The sequence below is a fragment of the Euwallacea similis genome, chromosome 5, assembly GCF_039881205.1.
Source record: "Euwallacea similis isolate ESF13 chromosome 5, ESF131.1, whole genome shotgun sequence".
In the NCBI taxonomy this organism is placed as follows: domain Eukaryota; kingdom Metazoa; phylum Arthropoda; class Insecta; order Coleoptera; family Curculionidae; genus Euwallacea; species Euwallacea similis.
Window position 1 is genome coordinate 6,631,021 of NC_089613.1, and position 22,064 is coordinate 6,653,084.

General features: G+C 34.3%; 3 protein-coding genes across 3 annotated transcripts in view; all 3 read left to right on the forward strand.

The window, feature by feature from the left end:
- The window catches only part of LOC136409028 (uncharacterized), a 74,040-nt gene extending 52,933 nt beyond the window's left edge, over positions 1–21,107 (forward strand). Inside the window, exon 4 of the mRNA XM_066390303.1 lies at positions 21,095–21,107. The gene's annotated coding sequence lies outside the window, so the exon portion shown is untranslated. The remainder of the gene's footprint in view (positions 1–21,094) is intronic.
- On the forward strand, positions 406–3,162 carry LOC136409216 (uncharacterized MFS-type transporter C09D4.1-like). Its single transcript, XM_066390582.1, has 9 exons — positions 406–558; positions 1,025–1,196; positions 1,254–1,356; positions 1,411–1,639; positions 1,694–1,828; positions 1,886–2,097; positions 2,149–2,255; positions 2,308–2,418; positions 2,529–3,162. The coding sequence occupies exons 2-9, from the start codon at positions 1,039–1,041 to the stop codon at positions 2,914–2,916; spliced, it is 1,443 nt and encodes a 480-aa protein (XP_066246679.1). The 5' UTR covers positions 406–558; positions 1,025–1,038; the 3' UTR covers positions 2,917–3,162.
- Positions 3,872–13,465, forward strand: LOC136409021 (annulin-like). Its single transcript, XM_066390295.1, has 8 exons — positions 3,872–4,126; positions 5,871–6,363; positions 6,418–6,615; positions 6,726–6,940; positions 11,809–12,061; positions 12,211–12,304; positions 12,355–13,117; positions 13,169–13,465. Exons 1-8 carry the CDS (start codon positions 4,009–4,011, stop codon positions 13,303–13,305), a joined length of 2,271 nt encoding a protein of 756 aa, XP_066246392.1. The 5' UTR covers positions 3,872–4,008; the 3' UTR covers positions 13,306–13,465.
- Positions 21,108–22,064: the final 957 nt, after the last annotated feature.

A 22,064-nucleotide genomic window follows, 5' to 3' on the forward strand; every position in this document is an offset into this window, starting at 1 on the left:
AATTTGCCCCGTTTATACTTTTAGACTTATCTAAATTTATTGCTTTAAAATACACTGTCATTGTAATTACTATATCTATGAATGTGTATATTAGTATTATTAGTAATCATATTTCATATAATGAGTGGTTTTTCACCATTACAAGCAACAATTCGATTTAATATACACTTTTAGCATAGCCACGTTTGGTATAATATCAATAACGGAAAAAAGTGGATATACCAAGAAATAAATACCCATTAAACGTCTTACCTTTTAAATAGTGGCCAATAATTCGTACTCACAGAAAGAACAATTAAATTACCGAAATCTATGAGTGGATATGAGCAAAAATCTGACTAAATAGATATGTTAAGGATTCTAATCCCCAGTTTCAGTTTACTGATTAGTTGATTACCTGAAACACATCTACACCGATCAAATAAAATTCTATAAAGTTTGTTTTTAGTTCGACTATAAACAATTCGATTTAATAGTTATATATGACCGTGAGAAAACCGTGCATGGTCATGATATAAGAAAAGCGGTCGCAAATCTAATTATTAGCGTTGATTCTGGGTGAGTTTTATTTATATGTTTACATATCATATGTACATTTACATATTAAATTCAATTTAAGTATTTTGAATGTTTTTGTATGGTTATCTATACAATTTACAGGTGCTACAAACATTGTATCAGTATGAATAGGTACTCATAACTTTTATGCATTGTATGATTAAGTTGTATTATCTTTTAGCACTTGTCTGATACATAGTTTGCTTCAAAACTATATTCATATTTCTTCCGACATCTTTGAAGACCAGAAAATTTAACCTTTTTCAACCATTCAAGAAACTTGTTCGTGGAATTTTATCAGACTAGAAATAGTATATGTATTACATGCAAGAAATAACGTTCGCCATTCTGTGAAGATATCGTAGACAAGTCCTATTTTGAGTATGCAGTAAAAGAACTATAAAAATACCACGTAGGCCTCTAGATCGAATTAAAAGTCAAGCAATTTTATTAATGAAACTCTTAGGTTTATACGGAAACATGCCTCCTCAAACTCTGGGCAATTCTCAATCTGCCAGTACTGAGGAAATCTTTGTGTTCACCTACAGATGGATGATTCTGTTCTTATACGGCCTGGTGGCGGTAGTGAACTTCATGCAACTGCTGCAATTCTCCATTATCAGCAATGTAATAACCCAGTGAGCACAACCAGACAAAATTCATTAAAAAAATAGTTGTTTAATAGTTGTTTTCAGGTTCTATAATGTGGAGAACATCTGGGTGGACTTGACCTCTATAATATTCTTCATCTCCTTTATAATTTTTTTCTATCCTGTTAGCTTCATTGTGGAGAAATATGTGAGTTTTGTGATATAAAACTACTAGAGAGTTTACATGGAGACATATCTTTAGAACTTGAAGGTCACAGTTATCTCAGCAATGGCTCTAACATTAGCAGGAAACCTAATCAAACTATTCGCTACTCGTTCGGATCGATATTGGGTAATTTTACTGGCCCAACTGCCGATCGCCATAGGGCAAGTACAGCTGGCCAGCATACCCTCGAAACTTGCCACCACTTGGTTTGGGCCTAAGGAGGTGTCCACTGCATGTGCAATCGCTGTGTTATGGATGCAGCTGGGTAATATGTCTGTTTTACATTGCAACTTCTACTGTTATTTTTGGTATAATATAGGTTCTGCCCTTGGATGTGTCCAATCTCCATTTATAGTAACCAGCAAAGACACTAAAGAAATCGCAAGTCAACTTTTTGAGATGTTTGTAATTCAATCTATACTGAGCGGATGCGTATTTTTGGCCATTTTAGTATGTATGTCCATTGAGCATAAATTGTAATAGTAGCCCACGATTAAATGTGTAATTGTAGGTTTCAAGTCCAAGCCTAAGTTGCCCCCAAGTCAATCCCAGTTGAATCTCATTGCCAATGCGAATGAAGATAGGCCATCTTTTTTTGCAAACATCAAGGAAGTGCTTAAAAATCGGAACTTTTGGTTTGTGGTCATGTCACTAGGGTTTGCCAATGGATTTTGGAACTGTTCTGGAGTTGTACTTAACAGCATTTACCTCAATTACTTTCCAGTACGTCTCTTGCAGTTATAAAACAAGTTCAATGAATAGAGTTTGTTCTAGAACATGGAGAGTGATCCTGGGGTGCTAGCTCTAATGTCCATCATATCAGGGGGGTGCATTGGAAGCATATTTGTAGGGATAATTCTCGATAAAACCCATCAATTTAAGTAAGTATTTTTAACCATAAAATGATGTTTTTAATCTTTTCATTCTTTACAGAAAGATAAGCTTCGCAATCTTACTCCTTGCAGCCATCAGCTACGCTTTCGTGTCAATATCTCTTATTGCGAAAAGCAGAATTGCCACGTTTTTCACAATTCCAATCTTCGGGTGAGTATTTACTTCAATCATCACCTCAATTATCCATATCGTTATTCAACTTCGTTATTATTTAGAAGATTAAAATCATTCTATATACATATGTATATGTTATTTTGCAGCTTCTTCATCGCTCCAAGCCTCATTGTAGGTTTCGAATTCCTTGTAGAAATCACATATCCGATCCCTGAAGCTTGCAGTTCTTCTACCTTTAACGCGGCCTACTACTGCCTGTCAATTGTGAACACTGTACTATTTGAAGTACTCATTGAGAGCATCGATTATTTATGGACGTTTGTGGTGGTCTTTTTCTTTTTGTGTTGTAGCGCCATGGTTGTTCTATTGGTGAATTCGGAACTCCGAAGAAGGGACGCCAATTTGCAGCGGAATGATGATGTTATCGTTGATGCAGGGGCAGCAATGCCCTCTATTAGCAATTGTAGCAGGAGTAGTAGTAGCAGTAGTATGAATGAGCATAACAACACTGTAGTTACTACTGCAAAGTTTTAATAATTGTTTAACTATGATGATTAATGTTTAAGCATAGAAAAAACAGTAAAATTATTTTTAGCTAGATTAAATTTTCATTTTGTATAATCTTCTGTGGTTGTATTACCGACTAGTAGTATTGAAAAGGACGAGAATCTTCGATGCATGGGTCAAAATCTTGGAGAACCGTTGTATAAAACGTGATCTCGATGGCAATAAGCAGTTTTTAGTTACAATTGATTTCACACTCTATTATATTCTAAGTTTGTGTTAATATTTTTATTATTTCAACAACTGATACTACCGAAATTCTTTATAAAGTTGTCTTTTTTCTTATTCTCCTTCACGATTAGCATTTGCTAATGGACTAAACCAACCATCCGTTGTATGCAAATACTAAACATTACGTTTAGAAACATTGACATATAACAGAAAGAGATAGATAGATCAGCTCCACCTATAGGGTAACCAAACGAACTGCATAATTTTCCTTAGTCCCAGGGTAAATGTACTGCCAATAATTGTTTGGCGCCCGAAATAATATTTTTACGCACAAATCAATTGAAACTGTTTGCTTACGTCTTAGTTTCCATGGCGGAAACAATTATATTAAGACCAGCGGGCGTTATTTTCACGACAACTATATGCAATGTAGAAACAACGGCTGCTAATTTTTTAACTGCCTTTAATAAAATAATTAGACATAGTGTTATTCTACTGCATGTAGAAGATTTAAAAAATGTTATTTGTGTACGCTGACAAATTTAAGGCGATTGATCCGATTAAACTTGTTTTATTTCTGTGAATTCTTAATGACTACTGCGGATAACTGAATTAACAAAAATCTCAATTTGAATGAAAATAAATGTGAATCATGGAATTCTCGTCTCAGTCTCCCACTATCCAGTGGTGTACAGAGACACCCATGGGTTACATAAATACTTGTTACATCAACTGCGTTACAGCACAGTTTACTCCGACGCTGTTGTTATTGTTACACAAAGGTCACCGTCTCGATTCCACCTCGCGAATATTGCGTTAAGAAAAATTTAGTTAGTTGATAGCCTCAGATGTGTGAAGTCAGTACAGTGGAGATATTTTTCATCAAGCGAGATGAGAGGTAGTAGGATGTCCTCTTGTTGTCCTCAGAGGTTCCCCTGGTTCAGGGCTAGTTGGTCGCCCAAGAGCGATTTAGCATTGCAGCCTTTGCCGAAACCAGAGACACCCACAGGTAAATTAAAAACAAAAAAAAATGAAAAACACAAATTTAAAACCAAGTACATTACGTTGAGAGCTCTTGCAAAATTCCTTCAAAAAACTTTAAAAATATGGCTTAGTTGCATCCTCATGGCGCACGCATCATGCGAGAAAAATATTTTTGGAACTTATAAATGCGAAAATCAGTTTTGATTATTAAGTGCATACCAATTGCTGGCAATGAGCCAAATTCTCATTAGTTTAATAAACATAGAAAAACTTTATCAACACCTAGTGTAAAAATAGATGAAAGTATCAAATTTATTTCTTTCTTGCTCCTTCGTTTTAACGCTGATCAGCATCCAAAGGTTTATAATTATGTTTCAAAAGGTAAAAGACAACAACCTAAAAACCAATCCCTATAACTCTAAGTATTCTAAGCATTTTTAAGGGGTAACATAGGATTTGAGCGTTAGAAAAACGCATTGTATATTTTAACCGAAAATTTACAACTTTGCTGAAGACTTTTGTACCGTGATTTGGCTCAAAACTCCTATTCTCTATCTACATATATTAACAGAAAACAAGGGTAATACAATAAGTATAATGAAAATGATCACATTTCCTCTTTGTCATGGATAATTGCCAATAATGTTTTTTTCTTCTCTGCATGCAGCTTGACGTGTGTGAACCTATTTTGTACGCACCCATACCTGGTGAAGCCAATAAATCGAAACACGTGAACGCTCTATTCCTTTCGCGGACTTGCCATTAACGTTTTCATTATAGTTAAGGTACATATACTGAAAAAAAATCATGACTAGTGGTATAATCACCGATAATAGTACTAGGACAAATTACTGCAGTCATTTACCAGTGGTTGGATTAGCCTAACAATGAAAAATCAGTGTTACATTGGTAAAATATCGAATTTCACAGATGAATGAAATTCTCAAATTTATTAAATAACGCTGTAAATTAAAATAAAAACGCTGGCGTCCAAGTCTATGATTCAAAAGTCAGTTACTCAGACTTTGGAATTTCGTGAAAAAATTCTCTAACTCTTTGCGATTTTAAGAACTGATAGTGTACGTGAAACAGCGGAGCAAAGAGAAAATTTTAATAATTTTTTTATTTAAACAATATTGCATTGGAAATCTACCACTGAACTTCAAATTTTCCAACGGAAGCGAGAAGATTCCCTACTTAAATTTTATTTTAATCAATGGCAAATAGCTGAAAAAAGATTTTAAAGCTTGCAGCAAGTAGGATTTATGCACTAATGTTGCTGTTGCAACTTTACAATTTTCCGTAAAATTTTCGACGCAGGTGACTGTTGCAAGAAGAGAATAATTAAGTAGCAGTATTGCAGAAGCATTGCGAATGGACAATTGAATGAATTTTTTAACATTCAGACAAATATAGAGCATGCAGATGCTTATTAATACACAAAACTAGTCATAGAAGCTGTAAATTAACTGGTAAACAACCAATGAATCTTAATGAAGGCCACTCATATATTATTTCAATCAGTGGACATTATATGGTCATTGCAATTGTTGCTCAAGACTCGTCACTGATGGTTACACAGAAACATGCCTGTGTCATTTCATAACCAAAAGCAGACGTAGGAATTTCTGCGAACTCTATTTTTATCATTTATCATTACTATATCTTAGGAATTTTCTTGTAAAGAAGCAAATATTGACCTTGCCACTTAAAAAGATTGCTTTTACCATTCCCAAGACACTAAAAAATTGCTTTTCGAACGTTTTCAGATACATTTGACGGAGTACCCTTCGAGGAAAAAATCAAAGAACCTCACATTCTAATCGTTAGAAGCATTGATCCTTGTTTAGCGGAAAATGGAATCAATCACAAAACCTCCAAGTACGACCTCATGAGGCGGTTGTACTATCCTCAACTTGTAGTGCGTCGAGGACAGTTCTTTAAGCTTATCATTACCTTCAGCAGGCCATACGATGAAGACAAGGACGGTATATCTTTTATTTTTGTCGTGGATGATGAGGAGAAACCCTCTCATGGAAACAGTACCATGGTGGCGGTACCTCTGCTGAAGAAACCAGACAGATACCTCCCTTGGAATGTTGTATTGCACTCCGTGGAGGAAAACACCATTACTGTTAACATTATGACGTCTCCAGAGGCTATAGTGGCCAAATGGAGGATGGATATTGACACGAAAATTATCGATAATGGAGCTTATAGCTATAGCTGGGACATGAGGATCTATCTCTTGTTCAACCCATGGTGAGTACTTAAGGTTGCCTTATATCTAATTATGATATACTGAAACTTTTGCAGGAGCAAACACGATCAAGTATACATGAAATCCGAAGACTGGAGAGAAGAAGCTGTGATGAATGATGTAGGTATCATATACAGGGGGACTTATAACAGAATCAAACCAGTGATTTGGAAATATGATCAATTTGAGAAGAACGTGCTGGATTGCTCCCTGTATCTGGTTCATACAGTCGGAAAAGTGAAGAGCAATTACAGGTAATAATGAAAATTCTTTATTACTTTCATTCAGGTTAATTGTGAGCAAAATACCACTGAGAATCAGCAACTAGTTCAAATCAATTTTACCCATTGTTTTTTGACTGCAGATCAGATCCTGTTAAAATAACCAGAGCGTTGGCGGCCGCAGTGAATTCATCCGACGACGAGGGGGCAGTTATGGGCAATTGGTCTACTGATCACAGTGGCGGCACAGCTCCCACTAAATGGCTAGGCAGCATGGAAATACTACAGAAGTATTACAAGAAGAAGAAACCAGTGAAGTACGGCCAATGCTGGGTGTTTTCAGGGGTGCTAACTACTGGTAACATTCAAAAGCATCAATTTTTAATAGTTTCAGTAATGCGTCCTCTACTACACTTTATCTAAATATTGAAGAAATTAATCATCACGGTAAGTTACATAAAAATGGGTAAAAGATAAACATGCATTGCGATTACAGTGGTTCAAAATGTTGCTGAATGGTTAAAATCAAAACTACATTAATTATACACAGTGAAAGTCGAATATAACGACGGCGAGGGTACCGAGTAAAAAGGATCGTTATATCCGGTCGTCGTTACATCCAGACTTGTTTGTTTTATGATTAAAGAAACATGAAAAACACAAAAAATTATTTAAAAAATTAAAAATTAACAGATACATAATAAAACATAAGTAATTTAATGCAACTTCTAACTTATTTATATTTACATATGTGTGATAAAAACATTATTTATTCAACTATTCTGTAATTTTTGTTTGCTTTTTGCAACGTAAGTTAAAATAAATCAATTCCATTTTTTTCTCTATGGAACTGATTTCATTCAGAACTCTTTTGTCGCTGGAATAACTGCATTATAACTGTATATAAAACTGTTCCAGATTTTAACTGCTTGTAGGGCTTAAAATCTTCATCATCTTCAGGGTCTTCATCACTTTCATCTTAGATTTCTTGAATGATGAACACTTTGTTCGCAATTTGCTAGTCAAATAGAGCATCGTTTGTTTCCGAGTGAAGATCAACATTTACAAAATCAGTCCATAACTTATCTGGCAATGGTTTTCTTCTATCATAGCAAGAGGCACATCACCTTTTTTCTGAAATCATTATTTATCCTTCTTGCCATTTCAACTAAAGGAAGATCGTTTTCTTCTTCAAAGTCATTAGCTACTGATGCTAGCTGTAAACCTGCATATTTAAAACAATTCGTGATTGTTTAGGGTGATATTGTGTAATGATTCCATGCTTTAGAAATCACTGGTATTGCATTCAAAATACTAATAACACGCTCTTTGTTTTGCCGATTGTTTTTAATAACATTCATTAGCTAGAGCTTTTTAAAATGAACTTTCATTGATCTTATGATACGTGGTATTTGGTGGAAGATATTGAACGTTACTATTCTCTAAATTTAACTTTTTTGAGTGCGCTGGACAATTGTCTATCAAGAGTAACATTTTTTTCTTTTTTTTTTAATTCAGTGTCTCAGTCTTGCAAACTTTTTAAAAGCAGCTCTGACATCAACCAGGCTTGTTTATTAGACATGTAGGAGACATGTAACGACTTCTTCGACGAGTACTTCTCGAAACAGCGAGGGTTTTTTGATTTTCCAATAACAATCAATTTACATTTTTCTGATCCTGTCATATTGGTAGCAACAAAAAGAGGAACTGGTTACTTGAACATTTTTCCATCTGTGCACTTCTCGGTTTTAAATTTCAATGTATTGTTCGGAATGATTTTGTGAAACGACCTGCTTCATCTGCGTTAAAAATCACGTCGTTTTGGCAATTTTTTAAAAATTTCTGACTACCTGGCCAATTTTCTGTTATTGCAAATGGTACACTGGCAGCTTCACCACTAGTGTTTCCATATACAATGTTATGTCTTTGCCGGAAGCGTTTAATCCAACTTTCTAAACATTCATATTCCGGGTCTTTATTCATTCTTTTGGCAAACTGTCCCGCTTTTGCCTATAATATTGGGCCACTAATTGCTGATCCTTTACTTCTTTCCTTTTTAAACCTCTTAAATAATATATGATCAATATCCTCATGATTGGATAACTTAAGCTTTTCCTTTGGCAACAAATTTTCATTAAACGCATTCTTGATATTTTATTGGTTCTTTCAAATTGCAGAGACAGTCGAATGCGATAAGTGCAAATCATTTGCAACGGTGTTGTTGCTTTCACTTGCTTCAAGCTTGGAAATTATTATACCTTTTTCCTCAATGGATTTTTTTTCTTTAAATCATTTTTTAAAACAACAAAATTAGAATAAAGCAAACAAACTGAACGTATACAATGAACAGCATCTAATTTATACAGGGTGTTTCTAAATAGATGGTAAAAATTTTAATGAGTGAATCCTGAGCCGAATTTAAGACGAAAAGTCCGTATAAAGAGATGTCCAAAAATGCTTCATCTTCGATCTACAGGGTATTAAAAAACACTTTTGTTTGCGTTTTTTTTAAATTACTTGTTTATTTTTTATCGAAATTTGCTGAAAATTTGTACATATGATACGTCGAGTGTTTCCTACAAACGGAAATTTTCGGACTTCGATTTTATATATGGGATCATGCGGATCGATGAGTTTTGAGTTCTCATTCATCACATTCATATATTTTTTTTACATTAGTAGCTGGGGGTATTTTCAATAGCTGCTATAAAATTAAAACACTACCAAATTAAATAAAATTAAGCTCTCGTTTAAGCTTGGTTGATTAACATTGATGTTAATAATTTAATCTGCAGGAAGTAGTTGCTTATTATCGCGAATATTACCTAAACCATCCATTTAGGCAAAATTTTGTAAAAGACTGAAAAGTGAGAAAACTCAATGCGGATTTCAGAAATTTGTCTAAAAGAATCAAAATATTAACAGAAAAAAATATGTGATAAATGAGAACTCAAGGCTCATCAATCCGCATCACCCCGTATATGAAATCAAAGTCAGAAAATTTCCGTTTGTAGAAAACACTTGGCGTATGATATGTACAAATTTTTAGCAAGTTTTGATAATTGAAATAAATAAGTAATTAAAAAAAAAACAAAAAAAAAGTGTTTTTGACACCTTGTAGATCGAAGACCAAGCATTTTTGGACATGTCTTTATACGAACGTTTCATTTTAAATTTGGCTCAAGATTCACCCATTAAAATTTTTACCATCTATTCAGAAACGCCTTGTATAGTCCTCGTTCATAATTCATAGATTTTCCCGATAATTCTTATTTTCTCTACGCTCTTCTTTAAAAAATTTATTTCTTTGAGATATTTACCGACACAAAACATAAATGGAAATATCGACACAAAACTCAAATTCTATGGCTTAAATCAACAAACCCCTTAGTCGCAGTTTTAATTGCTTAGTATCGGTAAATGGCTCAAAGAAAATTATTTTTTGTATATTTATAGTAATTGCCATTTAAAGTCGACACTGCCAGCATTCAATTAGAAATTCCGCAAAAAGAGACCGAAACTAATAAAAAAGTGGTGTTTTAGCAATCTTACATAGAAATCGCAGAAAAATCACAACCATACATAGGTGTGTCAATTATATGTATATATTAAAAACTACTGTTTCTAAATTTGAATATTTTTAATGAATTAACGGTTCATTTCTAAATAAATATACGTTGTGTTTGGTATCAAAAAATTCAGGAAAAAATAATCTTTTAGAAAATCGCAATAAGTCATCATATTACCATTCGAAAAACAGAAAATAAATAGAAAACACTGTTTTTCGGTATTTAAATTGTTTATAAAAGAAAAAGTACTCAATAAAATGACAAATTAGTATTTTTTCTTATAATTCTGACCTAAAATTGTACCTAATACGTAGACCTCAGTGGCGTAGCTCGACATAAAAAAAACCACAGAAAGAAATATTTTTTTAATTGATATATTTTGGATTAAAAAGGACTTCTAGATCCCAAAAAAGAAAAAAATTATAAGGCATTACATTTAAAAATCAAAAGTTGAGGTCATTTCCGGTTAAACCGGAAGTGCTAGATAAACGTCATTAATGTCAATCAATCGGCTCTATTCTCACATACGAATAGCTTCCCTTCAAATTTAAACTTTTTGAATTTAAAACAAGAAAAGTTATAAGGGAGAGTCACCTTTTTAAATCATCCGGTATAAAATGTAAAAAAAAAGGTGTAAAATATTTAAAGAGATAATTGTAGGGACTAAAATAAACAAAAAAGTTTTAGTAAACATGGATCCGCAAAGTCGAAGATATGGAAAGTTATTCTTTTTTAAAACATTTATTTGCAGTTATTTATTACTTATTTATTATATACAAACAAAAGATGTTTCTAGCAAAAACAAAAAATAAAGTTACGTAAGATGTTCAAAGAGCCCTCCTTCTATTTACAAACAGGCACGACTTGTTTGTCTGAAGAATAATTGAAGTTTTTCTAAAATCCCTTCATAGGCTCGGATTTGTTGGCATTTTTGATTAATTCATAGCTGCAGCCCCTGAAGATTATTTACAACAATACATAAATTAATGTTTTCAAATATCCCGAAAAAAAGAAGTGTAGAAGATTTAAATCAGGTGATCTTGCAGGCCATTATAATTTGTAAACGATGGCTCGTTAGAGAATAATACACAAAGGAAAAAATTGAGATTTCGTTGTATCTCTCCAGATGTCCACTCCCAAAAGTCTAAAGGATTTTGGAAATCTTCCTCATGGAGCTCTTGGTGTAAAGTGATATGATAAGGATGAAACTTATGCATCTTCAGCATTCCCAACACACTGTTACGGATGGCTAGATAACTCACGTTCAGAAATAATCGGAAACTATTAAGTGCATGCAAAGATAGATTTTACTTGGGAAACCTATAGATACCTGAATAAATTCTTAACTAAGTACTAATAAAAAAACAGCATTTATTAAGGCCCTATATTAAAAAACTGTATATGAAACGCTTATTGAAATTTGCGATTAATAAGATATTTCAACATTTTCAATGTATTAGACTACTAGACAGTTTATCAGACGTCTAGACATTTTTTGTTTCTTTTTTGTGTGGCGTAGGGTGACGACTAATTTCTTCAATATTTAGATGAACTATAAATATTAATGTATAATCTACAACATTTTTAATTCAGCGCAAATAAAAATATTCTTGATGTGATGGTGAATGTAACTTGTATTATTACCTTCAATGATTAGTTTGCAGAGCTCTTGGAATACCTGCCAGAACAATCACCAACTATGCTTCTGCCCATGACACCCAAAACTCCCTCACTGTGGACTACTTTATGGATGAGAAGGGCTCCATTATGGAGGAACTCAATTCGGACTCAATTTGGAATTATCACGTTTGGAATGAGGTTTGGATGACGCGTCCGGATTTGGGAAGGGACTACGCGGGGTGGCAGGCCATTGACGCCACCCCTCAGGAATTAAGCGGGGATTTGTATAGGTAAAAAATCCCCAAAAATAGTTTTGCGTAGGTATAAATTTGCCAGGAGGACAATTTCTGAATCCGAATGAAATAAGGAAATTATCCTCCAGATAAAGTTGTCTGTATATTGATAAATTGGCCCTAATGCGGCTGTTTTATTGATTCAGATGCGGACCTGCCTCGGTAGCGGCTGTAAAGGATGGTGAGGTGCTTAGAGCCCATGATACGAACTTCCTCTTTGCTGAAGTCAATGCTGATAAAGTATGTTCATTTTCTGAAGCATTTGTTATTTTTAATAAATTGTTTTAAAGATATTTTGGAGGTGGAATGGACCGACTCAACCTTTAAAATTACTGCGTAAGGATATTTATGGCATAGGCAAACTAATACTCACCAAATCCCCCGGGGGCTTCAGCAGCGAAGAAATCACCAACAATTACAAATTCTCAGAAAAATCTCTAGAAGAGAGAACTACCATGCTAAAAGCCCTAAGACAGTCCGAAAGCTTGTTTTCCAGGTATTACCTCAACGAAGATTTCAACGATATTTATTTCCATTTCAATCTCATCGATGATGTGAAAATTGGTCAACCTTTCGATGTGGCTTTATCCATGAGAAATAGGTCAAAAACTAAACACTATAAGATAGCGGTCATTCTCAGAGTGGATGTGGTCACTTATACCGGAAAAGTGGGGGAATCCGTGAAGTCTGAGCAGTTTACAGTTCTGGTAAAGCCAGATTCTACTCATGAGGTCAAGTTGACCGTAAGATATGATGAATACACTAAAAGACTGATCGACCAATGCGCCTTCAACATTTCCTGTTTGGCCTCAATTGAAGATACCAAATTCGAATATTATGCCCAAGATGACTTTAGGATAAGAAAGCCAGATATCAAAATCACCCTCCGAGAGGCACCCGTTGAGAACCTAGAAGTGATTGGAGATGTATCTGTAGAGAATCCTTTACCAGTTCCTTTGAAAAAGGGGGAATTCACGATAGAAGGGCCTGGAATTGAAGGGAGGCTGAAAGTGAGGGTGAAAGCTCCAGTGGCTCCTGGCGAAAAAGCTATAGGTATTGTGGTGGTATTCTACATAAATATAGATTAATTTTTTTCTTACACAGGAGAGTTTAAACTGACCCCACTAAGGACCGGAAGATTTGCAATTGCAGCCAAGTTTGTGTGCAAGGAAATGGACGATGTGGATGGGTTCATTATGGTCATGGTAGAACCAGCTAAAGAGCAAAATGGACAGGCATGAAATTTATCAGCCATTAGTTTACACTTAAGAGCCAACAGCATTAACATTCAGCCAAAACTAGTAATTAAACTAAAAAGAACTGATAAAAACAAGTGTTATTTATGCATTTTTGTAATTTATTGATTAGTATTAATATATTTTTTTCTATTTATCCTAGTTATTAATGTGTTTTTAGCGTTATTTTTATATTTTTATAACACACCATGTTATGCCCAATTATTAGTAAAATAAACGTATTTAAACTTTATTTTTGTGTGTGTATTCATTTTAATTTGCTTTGCAATTCCCCAGAATCCGTTTCTGGACATCCCCCTAGATAGATATAAAAAATGCCAATATTGAGTGAATTGCATCTGTCCTCTACCGGCTAACTTGGCAAGCAGAAGGTTAACTTACTAACTCCCTATAGAAAGTTTAAGCGCTTCTTTAATTCGGGTTAGTTTGACTATTTGCCACTAGATGTATGCACTAATCTCAAGATCGTATAAGGGGAGTTTATCCTGCAGGGGATTTTTTACCCTTGATTTGTCACCCTTATGCGCGATTTTTCAAACTCCTGGTAACTTTGTCAACAACATAATTTCCATGGAAACCATGAAATTGGCGAATACTGGGTTCTTACTTCAATGTTTCCATGGATATTATCCTTTTCGTGATGTGGCTAATAAGAATTTAGCCTATTGACTCTAAGGGACACATTGCAAAATGTTCTGTTAACTTTAACCGAAACATAATTTTAAAGCAACCTCTCAAATAGATGTCGCAAACATACTTCTCAGTTTATCCCTCTACTTTTTCAAAATTTCTTATCCGTAATTTCCGAGATAATGCAAAAAAATACTTTTTGTTTTTTGTTTCAGCATACATATGTCCTTCGTGGTAAAACAATGCACGTCCTTTATGGCCTGTCTGCGTAAGAGAAGTGAACAGCGTTTACGACCTTTTAACGCACCATAGCCAGACGAGTCTTTTGTTGGGCACTAAAATTTTTAATTAAATTCGAACAAAAAGGAACCGAACGGAATGCGAAAATTACAGATGATGAATAAGGATAGTAATAACCTTTTGGGGTCATAACGTTCTCTCAGTTAGTTTCAATCAGGAGTTGCAGACGGAGAAGAATTTGCGGTATTCAGAATCTGAACGGAGAGACAGTTGATTTAAATTGAGAATAATTTTTGAAAACTGAGAGGGTGTACTCATTGAAAATTGGCATATTAAGTAATTTCGGTTAGCAGCCTCATGAGGATCCTTTAAACAAGGTACGGCAACAGTTTGTACAAGATTTAAACTATTTTTATACTATATTTACATTTTGAATTACTAAAAAAGCGTACGAAATTGTTAAAATAGCCCATTCCTAGAGAAAATTATAGGTTTTTTGAAAATTATGCATATCTGGCTTTGACCAGTTCCTTTGAGAAGTTTCTATGCCTAAGCATTTAAAATAGGAATTCCAAGCTTGTTCTTAAAGAAGAGAGGCATTTCCAGAGAATTCTTTAAACTATCGAAAAGTGTGTCGTTTCTCAAAATAGTTCATTCTAAGGGGGTTTAAAATAGCTAATTCTAAAAGCGGGATTATTCGGAAGCTTAATTTAACTTACTGTTTAATTTAATTTCCTTTAAAAGGGTAAAAGTTGGGCAACATTTAAATTAAGTCATAAATTGGATGAACGCTTAGATGTAAATCAAAGTCACTTTTAAAATTTAATTAAATTATATCTTAAGTTAAATTAAGTTTCGGTAAAAACTGCGGAAGTTTTGTTCGTAATTGAGTATTTGTGGAAAATTCTATCGACTATCGGAAAGTGTGAAGTTTTCGAAATTCATGTACCTAAAGAATTCTTTGGACAACAGAAAAGGTTGACGCTCATTTCCATAGGAATTTATAAATTCTTGAGTACCAGATCAACTTAGTTTTAAAGAGTTTACTGAACTATTCCAAGTCCCGTAACTTTAAAGAAAAATATATATATTTACTTTTACTCGCAATCTTAGATTTTTCTTTCATTTTTGAATTTAGTTTGTTTTATTTACATATTCAGATTAAATCTTGCAGTTTTGCGAAACCATCAGCCATCTCGTTTTCGCAGAGAGTGTCTTGGAAATATCAAAATAAAAAATAAGTGAATAAAGGGTATTATAAGAGGTGCTCGAAGGGTCCAACCTCCACTCCCGGGCATAGCTCTCTGCGTTTTCTTGCTTTCTGCATTAATCTTAAAACATTCCCCTTATTTTGAGCCTTAAAGGTGTGATAAGTTTCTTTTGCACTTTATCAGTATTGGTGAGTATAGATTTATATATTGAAGTCCGTCATAGTTATCTATATACAGGGTGGTCACTTTTACGACGCATTCTATGGGGATTTTCGAAACGGTTAAAGATACAAGGTTGGTTAAATGGAGAAAAAGTTTCGTATTTTTATGCTCTGCAAAAAGCTGAAAGCAAAATTGAAATATCTTATGTAATTACTAAGATATCAAAGAAATACCAAAAAAGTCGATTTTCTTTTTTTGTCTATAACTTATTTATTTTTCATACAATCATTTTGAAACTTGGGTGTTCTATATTTTCCGTCAGTGTCTTCAATATGGAAAGGTCAAAAATATCCTAGGCCTACTAGTTTACGTGAAAATAATACTAACTTTCGATTTTCTTATGGACGCCATATTGGATTTTCGCATTTTTGAAAAACACGAAAGATTTCCGTTTCGGCGAGGTGCAACACAAGGGTCTTCTGAACTATTTTACAATAAAAATTAAAATATTTAAATATTTAATGAAAAATTCAAGTAGCACTGAATTTGTCAAGGTCATAATTGGTTACCAAGTTACTGACTGTCTTTGACACATAAGTCAAGTAGTCAATAATACAACTTTTAAATAAGTAATAAAAAAAATTATCAAATGTATTTTCGAAAATCAATAACACAAACTTTAACATTAACTAACATTAATTAACAAAGAAATTAATACGAGGAGAGAAAATTATATAAAATGTTCAAAATGACCGCCACTATGAGTAATACATAATGCCGTTCGCTCATACTACATATTTGAAGTAGCTCTTCTGATAACAACTGGGTCAATGGTCCGAAAGAAATTTGTAATTGGGTTTCTAAGATAAGATAAGCGTTTTTTGAATGTCTTATGTACACATTATACATGTCTATTTTCTCATCTTTGGAGAAATATCATCCCATTTTGATAAAAATTAAAATTTACTTAATTTACAGAAGAACAAAACTCACTTTTTTACTAAATTTCTTTTTAAATAAAATTATGTTGACATAGCAACCAATAATATTGGCTACTTGACTTATGTGTCAAAGACAGTCAGTAACTTGGTAACCAATTATGACCTTGACAAATTCAGTGCTACTTGAATTTTTCATTAAATATTTAAATATTTTAATTTTTATTGTAAAATAGTTCAGAAGACCCTTGTGTTGCACCTCGCCGAAACGGAAATCTTTCGTGTTTTTCAAAAATGCGAAAATCCAATATGGCGTCCATAAGAAAATCGAAAGTTAGTATTATTTTCACGTAAACTAGTAGGCCTAGGATATTTTTGACCTTTCCATATTGAAGACACTGACGGAAAATATAGAACACCCAAGTTTCAAAATGATTGTATGAAAAATAAATAAGTTATAGACAAAAAAAGAAAATCGACTTTTTTGGTATTTCTTTGATATCTTAGTAATTACATAAGATATTTCAATTTTGCTTTCAGCTTTTTGCAGAGCATAAAAATACGAAACTTTTTCTCCATTTAACCAACCTTGTATCTTTAACCGTTTCGAAAATCCCCATAGAATGCGTCGTAAAAGTGACCACCCTGTATAAATAAGAATTTAATGAGAAAATATCTGGTGAACGCACGACATGCATGTAGCATCACATCTATGTTTCCAGAACCACCTTCGGCAAAAATGCCAAAAAAGTTTAATATGTGCAGACCATGCAAAAACAGCATTTACTAGTTAAATTTTAATGTTCAGGTATAAGTCCATGACGCATCGTTTTAAAGGAAATTTAATTATTTTTAAGTGCATTTGTTAATATGCAACGTAAATGAGAATGGTACACAACTCCACCCTTACTTGTGTATGAAGTCTAAGCAAAAAGATGATTTTTGATATATGTATGCATATACACCAAATTATAAGAAAAACCTTAACGTGTGATACGTTATCGTAATAAAAAAAAACTAAATTCAGAAATGTGAAAATACAAAATAGCACCCATAACAGAAAACAAAGTTGATGATGGTTGGCGAAAATTGAAATGTCGGATTTCAAACGCGACATCGCCACGTAGTAGAAGAGGAAAATATGAAATAAAGTGCCATTCACTTTAATTTACGTCGCCAAATAAGCTAAAAAAAAATAAAAACTTTTTTCCAAAATTCTAGGTTTTTTTGGAATATCTCCGATAGTCATCAGAATTTGTCAAATTTTAAAATGCTATAGTCCTGAGCTTCAAATTGCGCAACTTTGCCCCAACACCAACTTATTTAAAGGCTTCTCTGTACCATCAAACAGTTTCAACTCACTTTGAAGTAATCTTGCGATGGTTCAATGGATTCAATTTCGGAAGGGGGAAGGGGTGGGGGGGGGGGGGGGGGGGAGCGAACGCAAAGGGGCTTAAGCGAGACCGGGGCGACAACATATTTTCCGTCCTCGGGCTAACCCGAAACGGGGGGAAAACGGCCCTTTCCGCAGATAAGCGTTTCCCGGCCAACGAGCGTAAAGAGAGCACTTCATTAGCATGCAGTCCGTGGGGCACAATCGCAGGCACCGCTCGCCGTGAAAATTGCCGTATTAATTAGCATTTAGATGGTCTAACGATAATTAGCCGACGCGGCACCAGCTGGGGCCCACTGACGCAGACGCTCAACGAAGGAATCCTGATGATGATGATGGTGGTGACAAAGGATGCGTCTTGGCTCCTTTATTTAACCAGTGCTATCATAGAGACCGTTTCTGCACACATCAACTATTGAATAATATTGTAAGGAGGGATCGCAAGCGTCCGCCTGCGTATACAAAAATAGAGTTTATACATGGTTGTGATGGACGTGGGAAAGAGGTTTTGCCGAGGGAAACTTACTACCCCCGGGGGCATAAAAGCGTGCAATGTACATATTTTTTGCCTTTATTGTGGCCATATAACAAGTCACCAACCATTTCTCTATATATGAAATCGTCAAAGTTACGTCCCAGGAGTCAGTACGGCGTAATCATTCTTTTCAAAGCGTATCAAGGAGGTCGCGTGTGTATATCCATCTCGAAATTGCCTCGTATATTCAATTTGTTTTGTGTGTACTTTTTTGGAAAGTCATGCCTTTTAAAGGGATCGATTTACCATTATGAAAGATTCACGCCACTCGTCATGATAATAAATCTCATTTTGATTAGCAGTTTTGTTCGCTCTCGAGTAAATATGGAATTTTCAGCGCCCGTAACTAAAATTTTGGAAAAGGGGATGTTGTGACGTCACACGGCGTATTCGATTAGTTGCAATCACAGGCAGTTTGCGGCCGCTTAAAACACGGCTTTTCGGCGTAATAGCAAGAGAAGGTATAGAATAAAACGTAGAATATAAATGAGAGAATTGGTAAAAGCCGAATTTCTCCCATAATGTGTTCGCACTTAAATTGATATGGGATTTTCATCGTTTGTCGAAAACTTTTTTTATAACAATTGCTGATTGCAGTTATTCAGATTAGGTCAGGCAGTCCCAAGTTCGTCAATATTACAGGAATCGTTCAGATTGATTTGATGATTTACTTGAAAATTTCCAAAACGTGCTGATCATGGGATTGTGTCCAATTTTTGGGACGGTCCTGTCCAATTCGCTACTTTTAATTACTCAATTTTAATTAATTTTGTGCAGATCGGTTTATGTTTGTCGACATAGAAATTGAATGATTTTGACTTGTTGACTTGTTAAATTGAATGACATTTTAAGTTCGACAATATAGCCAAACCCAGCTGACAGTCTCCAGTATATCGCTGTTTTCGTCACACTCGTGGCCTTGTCAAGGATCTCTATATTTCTATACATTTATATAGATCCTCTATAATGCGTTGACAAAAGCGTAACGCGAAGTTGCCACTTAAGGGCAAGTGGGACACTGAGCAAATGTGCTTTAAATTTATGAGGTCCTGATATGGTTAATTTCTAATTACACCTTTCGCAGACTTTTGCGTATTTCAATGCAAGAAGAGTGTGATTATACCATCAGCATTTCTGATTAATTAGTTTAACGTTCAAATAATATACACTCATGGATCAAATAAGTGGCACCTGTTTCCCCATATAAAAACCATACCAACTTACTTTACATGTAAAACAGATGGAACGTATGGGCAATAATTTAGTGGCTTTACGCCCTTATGGCCGTCAAGGGAATTAGCAAAGGAATATCTCGTTATTAAGCATTTTTTGCCACCGACGGACGGTGTCCGACGTTTCCATTTTCTTTCAATCCCTTGATAAATTTGAAGCCATTTAGTTTTATGGTTAATTAGGCGGTCGATAATGAGAATTTTTTTATGAGCCCGTAACACTCAACAAACAGCTGCTTGTCGTACACAGAACGATGTTGTTTAAGATTTTTTTAATTGTTAATTACTTTGTACAAATTTGTGTGCATTTGTCGAACATCTTCAAAACAGTTAGATGTGCCGCCCATACTTTGACTGATTCATAAGATCGCAAAGAAAAGTGCGTTGAAATTAGTGCAAATTTGATGGGTCTATTTTGAAAAATTTAAATACGTCATGAATCGTTTTAAAGGCAATTTCACGCATCGGAAGTGATTAATTTGTGACAGATGGACATGATAATTTAGCGTACAGTAAAGTGACAGGTTTAAACAATACAAAAGGGATGTTTACCCGGAGGGCAATTCCCCGAATTTAACACTACATTCGCCTCGTCATCCAATTCGGAGCGATAAATCTTGACTTAGTTAACCCCTTCGTAAACTTAGCGGGGCATGTTTGACTTCCCAGTGAATTATGAGTCCTCGATGTGGCATTTAAATGCGATTAACGGATTTTAATGATCGGAGTCGACGATCAGCCTGCCGTCCCAATTTATTCACACTTCACGCTTCACGGGGGGTGACAAAATCTAAAAAATATCTGTGAAGAAGGAGGAATCAAGCGGCGTTAATAGATAAATTAGTAAATCATCTCAAAGGTCTTTCATGAGAGTAATTCCCTTCGAATGTCGAAAAAAGATAGAGTTGACCCAAATTTCTTAAGCATCTTTTGCATCGCTCCGAGGGTGAGCAGTAATCCTGATGCTCATACTCGAAGATTTGGTTGAGATGCAAAAAGGGCACGGCAGATGACACTGGTAGAATATTTTCCTTCAGGAACAGTATATCTGGCGTTGACATTGCTGATTTCGAAATCGATTCTGAAGCAGTAAATGAGATTTTATTGAAAAAGCAAAAGATTATTGTGATTAATATTTTTAGGCCTAATTTTGATATTATTTTTCTCTCGTTTTGTAAGATTTCCATTGACTTTAAATCATCTAAATTTGCAAAATTAAGGAGAAGACATACAACTAAATAATACCGTAATAAGAAAAAAAGAAAGAACGTTGGGAAGATATTAGGGAGAAAAGAAAGAGACTTTTTTGTCTTCTGTGCTTCATTCTACTGTTAGTTACAAATTTTAATGGTTTTGCGCGAGTTGTCTCTTCATTTTAATCAACTTTAAATAGGTAAAAACTGTCCCGTTTAAGTAGATAACTAAAGCAATAGGTAAAAAAAAAAACAGGAAACTAGAGAAAAATTAGGGAGACAAAGAAAAAAGATTTCCCATTGTCTTCCAGCTTTAAATTGGTAAAATTTGTCCTATTTAAGTAAATAAATAAAACCGTTTAATGTGGCATTAATGAGTAAAAAATGCAAGAAAAATTGGGCAAATCCTGATAAATTGACCAAGAAAGTATTCTCCATGGAAACGCAGAAATTAGTCAATGTCTTATTTTGATTTCATGATTTCTATAGATAACATCTCATTGACAGTTACCAAGATTGTGGTATTGTAGCTTATTACTAGCACTCAGGGCCAATAAAAAGTTACTAGGGCTTTGATACATTGAAGACCAATGTATGAAAATCCTATTAATTTCCTATTGGCTCTGAGTACCAATGGAATTTCCATGGATATTATTTTGCTGCAGCTAAGCTACTAGGAGTTTGAGCAACCAAACCTTAGGACCAATATATCAAATTTTTAGCAACTTTGCCAGCAAGACAATTTCCATAGAAACAACGAAATCAGAGCAGAGCATTAGTCAGTTTCTCCATTTCTATGCAAAATCTCTTTTTGGTAGTTACCAGGACATTGATATATTGGTCCTTAAAAACAGATAAATAGACCGATTAATTTCGGTTTTTCAAACTTTTGGTAATTTTGCCAGGAAGATAATTTTCATAGAAATTGAGAAATTGTCTAATGCTTTTCTCTAACTCCGTTGTTTCTATGCAAATTATTTTGCTGGCAAAGATAGAAGTGAGTTTAAATTGAAGTGAAGTGAGCAAAAAATGGTAAAGAATGAAATAGATATCACCTGACAAGTGCGAAAAATGATACTTTATAGCACGCTGATTGCACTTGACCGCATTTTCTGTAAATACAATGAAAGGTGAACGTGCAGTAATATCTTTACTTACACGGGTTCGGTAAAAATTTTACTTCACATAAGTCAATGACAAGTAATCCAAA